At 46.1% G+C, this 11,581-nt stretch overlaps 1 protein-coding gene across 3 annotated transcripts in view; it reads right to left on the bottom strand.

Moving 5' to 3' along the window:
* LOC137427500 (uncharacterized) overlaps positions 1-11,139 on the bottom strand; it is a 35,139-nt gene extending 24,000 nt beyond the window's left edge. Inside the window, exon 1 of one of the 3 annotated variants that reach the window (XM_078778097.1) lies at positions 10,985-11,139. In XM_078778097.1, the coding sequence (XP_078634223.1) occupies positions 10,985-11,042 (58 nt within the window). In that variant the 5' untranslated portion in view covers positions 11,043-11,139. Of the gene's footprint in view, positions 1-10,882 lie in introns of all 3 variants that reach the window. The other 2 variants (XM_068117043.2, XM_078778096.1) reach the window with 2 other exon arrangements.
* Positions 11,140-11,581: the final 442 nt, after the last annotated feature.

Below are 11,581 nucleotides of genomic sequence, written 5' to 3'. Positions count from 1 at the left end.
GTCGCTTTAGTCCCTTCTTCCCATTGAATACCTGTGGCGCGATTTGGCCAACTGCTTTATAATCGGGTTTAGTCTCTTGGTAACGGCCCGAGTCGCAGCTCGCTTCGCTCGGTGCAATACAATCACGCTGCGGCCCGGGGGGGTGTATTTCCTCACTTACGGCCGGTGGTAGTACTTAGGTATTAAGACAAATTGGGCTTACAACCCTACTTACCATCGACCGGAAGTGACGTCATACCCCCAGGACAGGTCGGACGGCCAGCTTAACAGGACAAGGGGATTAACCCCCCCTTGCTAACGGGAGTGCCGTCCCCCGGATCCGTAACAATATATTTTTTTTTTTAATACTTGGGCTAAGGCTCGTAATAGAACAAACACACACAAAAACACACACACACACACACACACACACACACACACACACACACACACACACACACACACACACACACACACACACACACACACACACACACACACACACACACACACACACACACACACACACACACACACACACACACACACACACACCTTGGGCGATGTGCCGTCACTACCGTCACTTCCCGGGATGCTCTGGGAAACAACAACGTTACAACAATGGCACCGCTTTTCTCACCGTACTCAGCAGGGCATTTCCTCATGAGGAATTTTCTCCTCCTCATGGATGCCAACTGATGTGGATTGTCCGTGCTCTATCCTTTTCAAGCAAGGAAGCAGCACATACCATTTTAAAGTATTTGGCAAGACTTGAACCGGTCCAAACTGGATGAGTGTTTTTTAAAGAGACACCATCGCATTACTGGACGGCCGTTGGTTCCATAAGGGAGCTCATCCGCCCTTTGCAAGGTGTTGTTTTTGGTCCTGGCAGGGTATCACAGTCACCATTCTCACGAACAAAGCCAGGGAGGGGTGTCAGACCATGCGGCAGGTCGCACTGGGTTACATGTTACCAGTGGAAGTCCCAAAAGACTGACCTGACTTTTCCAACAATACTTGATCAACTGGACAGTTACATGAACGTTGGGACACGCAATAACTACCTGAGAATTCGCAAACATTCTCAAAAGTCCTTCGCTCTAAGAAACCACTCATTGATGCGAGATGGTTTCATATCGAGAAGGAACTAGAAACGGCTCAATACCGCCAGATCGTTCCATATCCGCATCTTCACATAACACTCACGATCTTTCTATGGGTTGTAAAACGAAATATAATAATAATACTTGTCACTTTTTTTACTCTATCCAACTTTTACAATCAACAATTTGCCTCAACAACAGTCATATACAGCTATCCCTTCTTTAAATGGGTTCAGTTTCAAAGTTAAACATGTAATTTTTTGTGTACAGTTCTGTGTTGACGCGGGTCTGGTCTCGGTATAGCCCTCCCCCCTCCCCCTGCTCCCTGATGCTGGTCGGCATTCTTCTTCCTCTGCTGTAATAACTGAGACACATGGGACCTCAGGTAATGTTCTGTAACTATCTCACTGTCAACACTGCGATCTATGGAATCATAATAAATTCCTTCATTTTTGGTTATTATTGTCGTTAATGATTTGTACTGTTTCTCCCAAGACAAAAAAGTGGTGAACCAAGTGCATAACGATCGAGGAAAGTGACGTCTTTGTCACAGAGAGTGGAGGTTTTGGATAAGCTTGGTTGGGGTGAGAGTGCTGCCTTATTGGGCAGACATTATGGTGTTAACAAGTCCATTATCCACCAAATAAAGACATTGTGGTGTTAACAAGTCCATTATCCACCAAATAAAGACATTGTGGTGTTAAAAAGTCCATTATCCACCAAATAAAGACATTGTGGTGTTAACAAGTCCATTATCCACCAAATAAAGACTGTGGTGTTAACAAGTCCATTATCCACCAAATAAAGGCATTATGGTGTTAACAAGTCCATTATCCACCAAATAAAGACATTATGGTGTTAACAAGTCCATTATCCACCAAATAAAGACTGTGGTGTTAACAAGTCCATTATCCACCAAATAAAGACATTGTGGTGTTAACAAGTCCATTATCCACCAAATAAAGACTGTGGTGTTAACAAGTCCATTATCCACCAAATAAAGACATTGTGGTGTTAACAAGTCCATTATCCACCAAATAAAGACATTATGGTGTTAACAAGTCCATTATCCACCAAATAAAGACATTATGGTGTTAAGTCCAGTATCCACCAAATAAAGACATTGTTGTGTTAACAAGTCCATTATCCACCAAATAAAGACATTATGGTGTTAACAAGTCCATTATCCACCAAATAAAGACATTATGGTGTTAACAAGTCCATTATCCACCAAATAAAGACATTATGGTGTTAAGTCCAGTATCCACCAAATAAAGACATTGTTGTGTTAACAAGTCCATTATCCACCAAATAAAGACATTGTGGTGTTAACAAGTCCATTATCCACCAAATAAAGGCATTATGGTGTTAACAAGTCCATTATCCACCAAATAAAGACATTATGGTGTTAACAATTCCATTATCCACCAAATAAAGACATTATGGTGTTAACAAGTCCATTATCCACCAAATAAAGACATTATGGTGTTAACAAGTCCATTATCCACCAAATAAAGACATTATGGTGTTAACAAGTCCATTATCCACCAAATAAAGACATTATGGTGTTAACAAGTCCATTATCCACCAAATAAAGACATTGTGGTGTTAACAAGTCCATTATCCACCAAATAAAGACATTATGGTGTTAACAAGTCCAGTATCCACCAAATAAAGACATTATGGTGTTAACAATTCCATTATCCACCAAATAAAGACATTATGGTGTTAACAAGTCCATTATCCACCAAATAAAGACATTATGGTGTTAACAAGTCCATTATCCACCAAATAAAGACATTATGGTGTTAACAAGTCCATTATCCACCAAATAAAGACATTGTGGTGTTAACAAGTCCATTATCCACCAAATAAAGACATTATGGTGTTAACAAGTCCAGTATCCACCAAATAAAGACATTGTTGTGTTAACAAGTCCATTATCCACCAAATAAAGACATTGTGGTGTTAACAAGTCCATTATCCACCAAATAAAGGCATTATGGTGTTAACAAGTCCATTATCCACCAAATAAAGACATTATGGTGTTAACAATTCCATTATCCACCAAATAAAGACATTATGGTGTTAACAAGTCCATTATCCACCAAATAGACATTATGGTGTTAACAAGTCCATTATCCACCAAATAAAGACATTATGGTGTTAACAAGTCCATTATCCACCAAATAAAGACATGCGCAGAAACCATATGGGTTAGTGAATGCTCTGGTTTTACAACGAGCGAGAGCGTGAGCGAGAGGACACCCTGTTGTCCGCTCCGTTTGGTCCAACGAGAACGGTGAGAGGAGAGAAGAACAAGATGACCTGCTTGTCCTTGTCCTCAGTGCCAAAACTCCGGTCACCGAGGATGCTCATATTCTCGATCTTTAACGTGTTGTTGCCTTGATTGCATAACTTCGCTCACAGACAAAGCTCAGTCAAACGGATCACCAATTTTGACACCGGAAGCAGTTTTGGTGCCTTGAGTGGTTGTTTATTTTGACGTTTATTGCTTACCGATTAAAATTACATCTTGGATTATGTCCAATACATATTAAATCACCTGCTTTATTTTATAGTGATACATTTAATACAGGTGTATCATTTGAGATAAACTAAACATGTCTTTGGGTTCTTAAGGGCCTTTGTGGTCTTTCATGGTCTTTTGGGTCATCTCGGTCTTTAAGGGTCATCTGGGCCTTTGGGATATTTTGTGTCATCTGGGTCTTTTGGGTCTGTAGGCGTTTCGGTGATCTTAAGGGTTGAAAGGTATATTCAAACAGTACATAATTAATAGACATTTAGTCAAACGGCTTCACCACCTCAGCGCCTCAAGGACCATGTTTTTCAGTTTTCGATAGATTTGAAAAAAAAGAATACGTTTTTGTCACAAGTGTACAAACACACATACAAACATAACCATTCATGTTTACTCCATTATAATAAGATTTACACAATGATTACGATAGTGGGGTTAAGGGTCTGCTTTCTAAATGTTCGAATAATACAAAAGTTGGAGGTAAGGGAGATAGCAGCGAGGTTGGGGGTGGGGGAGGAATCGGTTTCAAGAAAACCTTGACACTTATCTGTTGCCAATCCCCACTCCTGCCCCCCAATCCCCACTCCTGCCCCACCAATCCCCACTCTTCCCCCAACCCAATCCCCACAAACCCCACTCCCCACCCCCCCCAATCCCCACTCCTCTCCTCCCCAATCCCCACTCCTCTCCTCCCCAATCCCCACTCCTCTCCTCCCCAATCCCCTCCTCCCCAATCCCCACTCCTCTCCTCCCCAATCCCCACTCCTCTCCTCCCCAATCCCCACTCCTCCCCCCCCCATACCCACTCCTCCCCCCCCCATACCCACTCCTCCCACCCCCCGAATCCCCGCTACTCCCACCCCCCGAATCCCCGCTACTCCCACCCCCCGAATCCCCGCTACTCCCCCCCCCATCCCAATTCCCCACGACTCCCCCCCCCCAATCCCCACTACTCCCACCCCCAATCCCCACTCCTCCCCCTCCAATCCTCGCTCCTCCCCCCCAATCTTCGCTCCTCCCCCCCAATCTTCGCTCCTCCCCCCCAATCTTCGCTCCTCCCCCCTCCCCAATCCTCACCCCACCAATCCCCACTCCTCCCAAATCCTCCCCCACCCCCAATCCCCACTCCTCCCCCTCCAATCCTCGCTCCTCCCTCCCCAATCTTCGCTCCTCCCCCCCACCAATCCCCACTCCTCCCCCCCTCCTGTCCCCACTCCTCCTCCCCCTCTAATCCCCACTCCCCCCCCCCTCTAATCCCCACTCCCCCCCCCCCAATCTTCGATCCTCCCCCCTCCCCAATCCCGACTCCTCCCACCCACAATCCCCATTCCTCTAACCCCACCCCTCATGCCCACTTCCCTCCCCCATCTCCAACCCACCCATGCCTGCTCCATTCCTCCCCAACCTCTATTAATTTAAGTCGTTTTGATTTTTGACGGATTTATTTAATTTAATGTTGGTGTTTTTTGTTTTTGTTTTTTTTGTATACTGAATCGAGGCTCGTGAAAGAGCTGACATTTACTTCATAAACAAATCAACCAGACAAACAAAATAGAAAAAAGAGGGAGCGGAAGACAAGAGAATGGGTTGCGCACAAACACTTGAGAGCACACAACATTTAAGAGCAGGGAGATGTGTGGGAGGGAGAGGGCTTGGGGGAAGGAGGTGTGGGAAGGGGGGGGGGGGTGGGAGAAGTATAAAACACAAGGACACTAAGGACTTCCAGGACAGAAGTTGGTATTTAAAAAAAGTGGAATTGGGGTGAAATTATCGGGGATAGAAAAGATCAAGGTTTTGGATGGGGGAAGATAAGAGATGGTGGTGAACAGCTGTTTTAAAGACCTGGAGGGTGGGGTGGGATTGAAGAGAGTGAGGCAGTTTGTTCCAGAGGCGAGACAAAAGAGGATGGAAGGAGTGAAGGTGAGCAGAGAGTCTTGATTTTGGCAGTTTAACCATAAGAGGGTTGCAGGCAGATCTTGTGCGACCTGCAGGAATATTTGCTGGACAGAGTCCAGAGAGAGCTGGGGGGGGGGGGGGGGGGGGGGAGGCCAAAAAGGAGTCGGTAGAAGACGGAAAGACCACCAACCTGCCTGCGGTGAGTGAGTGAGAGGCCCTTGGAGTTAGCTTCATCGCGGGAGATTCCAATGATTCTGAATGCTTTGCTTTCAACAGCGTGAAGACGAGCTCGGTGTGAGGCAGGAGCACCAGCCCAGAGGGGAGAGCAGTATTCCATTGAGCTGCGGATGAAAGCCTTGTACGTGGTGAGGAGCTCAGGTGTGCCAAGGAAGGACTTCGCACGACGGAGGATGCCCAGTCGGCGACTGGCTTTGGAGGCCAGATTTGAAATGTGGTTTTCCCAGGAAAGATCATGGCAGATAGTGAGACCCAAAAGCTTGAGTGACAGAACTTCTTGGAGAGGATTATTCAGAAAGTGGATGGGAGGATTGTCCAGTCGGTCTTTTCGGAGAGACATCGTAAGAGTGTGAGATTTGTCAGGATTCAAAGACATGTTCCACTTGTTTGCCCAGTCTGTGATTTTGTCCAGGTCTGCAGAGAGTGAGGAGGCTGCAGACTGCCGATCTGAGGGATGAAGAATGGAGCGACAGAGAGTAGAGTCATCAGCAAAGAGATAGGATTTTCAAGAGAGTCGGAGAGATCATTGATGAAGACCAGAAAAAGCACAGGGCCCAGAACACTGCCTTGGGGAACTCCAGCCTGAACAGGAAGAGGAGATGAGAGAAACCCATTCAGGGCCACACGTTGACTATGACTAGAGAGGAAGTCCGCCAGCCATGCGTGGAGATTTCCATGGATACCAACAGAGCAGAGTTTGGTGAGCAGTGCGGGGTGCCAGACCGTATTGAAGGCACATGATATGTCAAGGGAGACAGCTCTAATTTCCTGTTTGGCATTGAGGACCTCCATCCATAGCTGAGAAAGCAGTAGCAGCATGTTCAGAGTAGAGTGACCAGGTCTGAAACCAAATTGATGATCAGAGATCAAGCCATTGGAGAAGAGGAAAGATTTCATATCTGAAGCAATGATGGATTCCATGACGTTACTGATAATTGAGAGAAGGCTGATTGGTCTGTAGTTGCTGGGATCTGTTTTTGCACCTTTTTTGTGCAAAGCGGTGATGTTGGCAGATTTCCAAGCAGATGGCAGATGACCTTGAGCAAAAGAGAGTGTGAAGAGAACAGAGAGAGGGAGTGAAAGAGCGGAAGAACAAGATTTTAGGACCCGTGGGCTGATGCCGTCAGGACCAGTTGCAGAATCAGAGTCGAGGGTTGACAGAAACTTTTCCACCTTGTCAGGAGGAAAGGACACAGAGTCCAGGAGCAGCTGGGTACGACTGGGTACGGTGGGTTCAGAGAGGGATGGGTTTGGGACACAAGATTTAGAGGCAAACACAGAGTTGAGGCATTCAGCTTTTTCACGCGCAGAGTCAGCCGTGTGGCCGTTTGAGGTGAGGGAGGGGACGGAGGGGGAACAAATGCCAGAAACAGATTTGACCAGACGCCACCAGGATTTGGAAGAGGGAGACAGATAAGAGAGTTCTGTCCTGAGAACGGAGAGATATTGTTTCCTGGCTCTCCTGAGGGTGGACACACACTTGTTTCGGGCTTTGTGAAAGGAAATGAGATTTCCTTCCGTTGGATTTGCTTTCCAGGAGACGAAAGCAAGTTGTTTCTGGGCAATAGCCTCACCACAAGATTCCGTGTACCATGGACGGGAGGAAGGGTATGACAACTGAAGACAAGATGGGATAAATCTGTGCATGAGAGAGCAGTTTACTTTGGAAGAATTCCCAGGATGAGTTGATGTCAGAGGCGGTAGAGATGGGAGACCAGTCCAGATGAATGATGGCTGCTTGAAGACCACGCCAGTTGGCCTGAGTGAAATGCCAGACTCGTCGACGCTGAGGAGGCTCTCTGAGAATGGTCAGAGAGATGTCCACTTTAACAAGCACATGATCAGATGAGCCGATTGGAGCAGAAGAAGAGCAGCAGACATTTTCAGGGAAGTTAGTCATAACCAAGTCCAGAAGAGAAGATGCTCCGTTGATTGAGATATGGGTTGGGAAATTGACAGATTGTGTCAGTCCCAGTGAGTCACAGAAGTCCTTTGCTGAAGAGCCATGGCTGGTGAGAGAGGTACCCACACCCAGCCAACTGGCTTGGTGACAATTGAAATCACCACATATGAGGAAGAGAGAGTTGGGATGAGTAGATAGAAGTTGGTCCATATTATCAGACAGCGAGATGTAGATGGGGTCATCACTGTTTGGTGGCCGGTACAACACACATATGAACAAAAGGTGGGAGCGAAGGGGAAGCCGTAGCCAAAGGTATTCCTGGGGGTGAGGTGGAGAGAGGGCAGTGCAGGGCGAGTGAGGAAGAGAGTTTTTTTATAAAGATAGCAACCCCCCCCCCTCCAGGACGAGGCTCAGGTCTATCATACTGGAGGAGGGAGTAACCTGGGAGAGATACCAAGGAATCAGAGACATCATGAAGGAGGAAAGTTTCTGTTTAGCAGATCATGTCTGGATTGTCAGAAGCAACCTGTATGGAGAGATCAGTCAAGTTTGAGCGAAGGCCCCGGATGTTTGAGGTCCATTCTGTTAAAGAAGAGGAAGGGGGAGCATCGGATACAGAACAGGGGGGGGGGGCGGTAGGGTATGATGTGGAAGAGGAGGAAGAGGTAGGGAGAGCTGTTGAAGGTGTGTCAGAGATTTCAGAACAGCTTGGAGAAAGGGAAGAATGGGGCGGACAAAAGGTTTGATGGTGATTGGGTGAGGCGCAGTGAGGTGTTGTTTGAGGAGGGGGAAGAGTGAGGCAGAAGGTTGAGGGAGATGAAGGTGAGAGTTGGAAGGGGGAAGAAGCGGGGAGGACGCTTTGAGGAGGAGGGGTGAGAGGGGAGTCTCGGAGGGGAGGAGTGAGGGAAGGTCTCAGAGGGGAGGGGTGTTAGGGGGAGTTTAGGAGGGAAGGGGCAAGGGAGGAGATCTGAAAGGGATGGGTGATGGGGAAGATTTGGAGGGGAGGGGCAAGGGGGAAGATTTGAAAGGGATGGGTGATGGGGAAGATTTGGAGGGGAGGGGTGAGATTGGATTTTGAAAAATGTACGATTAATGGGAAACGAACATTTCTTGCAAAATGAGTTTCTTGTGACCTTCGAGTCAAAAATACGTTTGAGGACGCTGAAGGATGGGTGAAGTTCTGGAGAGTTTAGGGAATGAATGAAAGAGGCACTGTAGCTGTAAGAGATGGAATTTTTTTTTGGAATGAATTGATTTGGTGAGCAAGTCAAAAGCATCCTTTTATAGAACAAGAAGGAAAAGGTGTTATAGAATATGACAGAATACCATTCTTCAGGGGACAGATGAAACATTTTTTAATGACGTGAACACGTGATCACGAACAACGTGGTCAAAGAACGAACGAACAAATAGGAACGAAACGGATAAGAACAGAGAAGGGAATATATATATATATATATATTTTTTTTTTGAGTTGGGATGAAAACAGAGACAGAGACCGAACGTGGAACGTGAAAAATAGAGACCGAAAGGAATTGCGAGTGCAATCGAAGAAACCGCTGAGACAGGAACAAAGCCTCAAGCCAAGGTCAGACACGGTAGCCTCCTAGTACTACATGAGGCGTCAGAATATGCGACATGAACTGTACCGACGATTCTGTACACAGGTATGAAAAACCAACACCAAGAATACTATTAGAGACACACCAATAGTTACATACACACCGAAAGAAAGATAAAGTTTCGACCTGTGGTAAAGCCGGTATTATGACAAAAACACAATTGTGAAAAGTTACTTATTAACTTCGAAAGCGTGCGCGCATGCACAGCTTTGAAGAGACGTGACGTCACGTGACTTCCCGAGACGAGAAGAGACGTGAAGAGACTTTGAAGAGATTTAAAACGTTAGACAAGTGGTCGATGTTCGGGGAAGTTAGGGGGAGAAGATAAAATCTAAGAAATAAGCAATACAGCGAAGGAAAGAACTTAAATTCGCAGAACACCTATGAGCCGAGATAAACGAGGCCGCGCACGCGGTGGGACAGAAAAGGATGAAATTATACAAAAGTTTGCAAGAATTGCAAATCAACAGCAACTGGAAAACACCCTGCAACACATGCACAATAAAAAACGAGTAGAAATTGACGAATACACGAATAGAAAAAATACTTTAACTTTTGCTGCCGTCCAGAGGTCGAACACGCTTCCTTGCTCCAGGGACCGGAAACGGAAGTGCTTGATACTTAAAGAAAGAAATACATATACATAATACTTATCTGTCGATACATAAAGAAAACCTTGATACTTATCTGTCGCATTCAAGAAGGGAAGACACATCAGTCACATCAGACACAGACATAAAGGATCGAATGTCCTCCTGCGTCTAATTTCCTCGTTAATAAATCGGACAAGTGGACCCCCGACCTCACACCGTCCGAACTCTCATCTTATTTACTTTCAGATTAATGTCGTTGATCCTATCATTGTCTATTCTGTTCAAAGAAACCCAACTCTTCCATTCATTTTTGTCTATAACAGGGAGAAACAATCGAACTTCTCCTCAGACGCGTCCATTAACGAATCTGCTCCCAGGAATCAAAATGTCCGTTCGAGCTCCGATTAAATCATTGAAACAAACGGGATCGATTCACCGGCTCAGGAGATCGACACAATATTGTACGAGGAATCCGATCAGGAGATCGACACGATCTTGTAGGAGGGAACCCGATCAGGAGATCGACACGATCTTGTACGAGGAACCCGATCAGGAGATCGACACAATATTGTACGAGGAACCCGATCAGGAGATCGATACGATCTTGTACGAGGAACCTGATCAGGAGATCGACACAATATTGTACGAGGAACCCGATCAGGAGATCGACACAATATTGTACGAGGTAACGCGATCAGGAGATCGACACAATATTGCACGAGGGAACCCGATCAGGAGATCGACACAATCTTGTACGAGGAACCCGATCAGGAGATCGACACAATCTTGTACGAGGAACCCGATCAGGAGATCGACACAATATTGTACGAGGTAACGCGATCAGGAGATCGACACAATATTGCACGAGGAACCCGATCAGGAGATCGACACGATCTTGTACGAGGGAACCTGATCAGGACATGACATAGTGAGTCCCACATAAACTATTAACGTACCGTACATAGTGCACAGCGCGGACGCCGCACGGGAACAAGAACGTCACGTACCGGGTCCGAACTCCTTATCCGCGGCAGATTCTCCCGGCCCGAGCAGGTTCCTCCCATCGGAGATCCTCGTGGATCCCGGAGGGTTCACCTTGTGTTTCTCACCTGAGAGATATCGGTTCATCAGACACAGCTCGGTGTTCGTCACTTCGGGACAATTCATTCCGTTTCAACAGAACTGAGGGACAACGAAACAGAGAAGCACGTGCTCCTTGCCTCCTTCCCTAATCGGCTTCTTCTTCTTCTTCTTCTTATTTTACGATCACGGAGTTTCACCGTTTCTCGGATCTCCGTTCTCCGTAGACCACGCCCCAAGTGTAACGTTGGACGCCTCGTGACGATGTTCGTTCCCGAGACCTTTAAACAAGTTTAACAACGACCTTGCGGTTCCTGTACTCGTACTAAACAAGTTAAAAAGTTGGACATTCGGAATATTTCGTCCTCTTTCATGTTAGTAAGTTTCCAAAGAGGTTCCGCCATGTTTACTTGTTTATGTTTTTCCGTGATCCCAGCTGTCACGTGATTTGGAGTAACTCAGGTTCAAATCCCGTGTACCACGTCACATGGATACATGAAATTGTCCATTTTATTAAGATTATAATTGACGATCTTAATCAAAGCTTGGGTCAATCGGATTAAAATTGAATATTTTTCAGATGAAAATTGATATTAGAAGTATGACCTTGAGTTGACCGTTGACCT

The sequence above is a fragment of the Myxine glutinosa genome, chromosome 5, assembly GCF_964187855.1.
Source record: "Myxine glutinosa chromosome 5, kmMyxGlut1.1, whole genome shotgun sequence".
Classification (NCBI taxonomy): domain Eukaryota; kingdom Metazoa; phylum Chordata; class Myxini; order Myxiniformes; family Myxinidae; genus Myxine; species Myxine glutinosa.
This window is presented reverse-complemented; position numbering and strand designations above follow the sequence as displayed.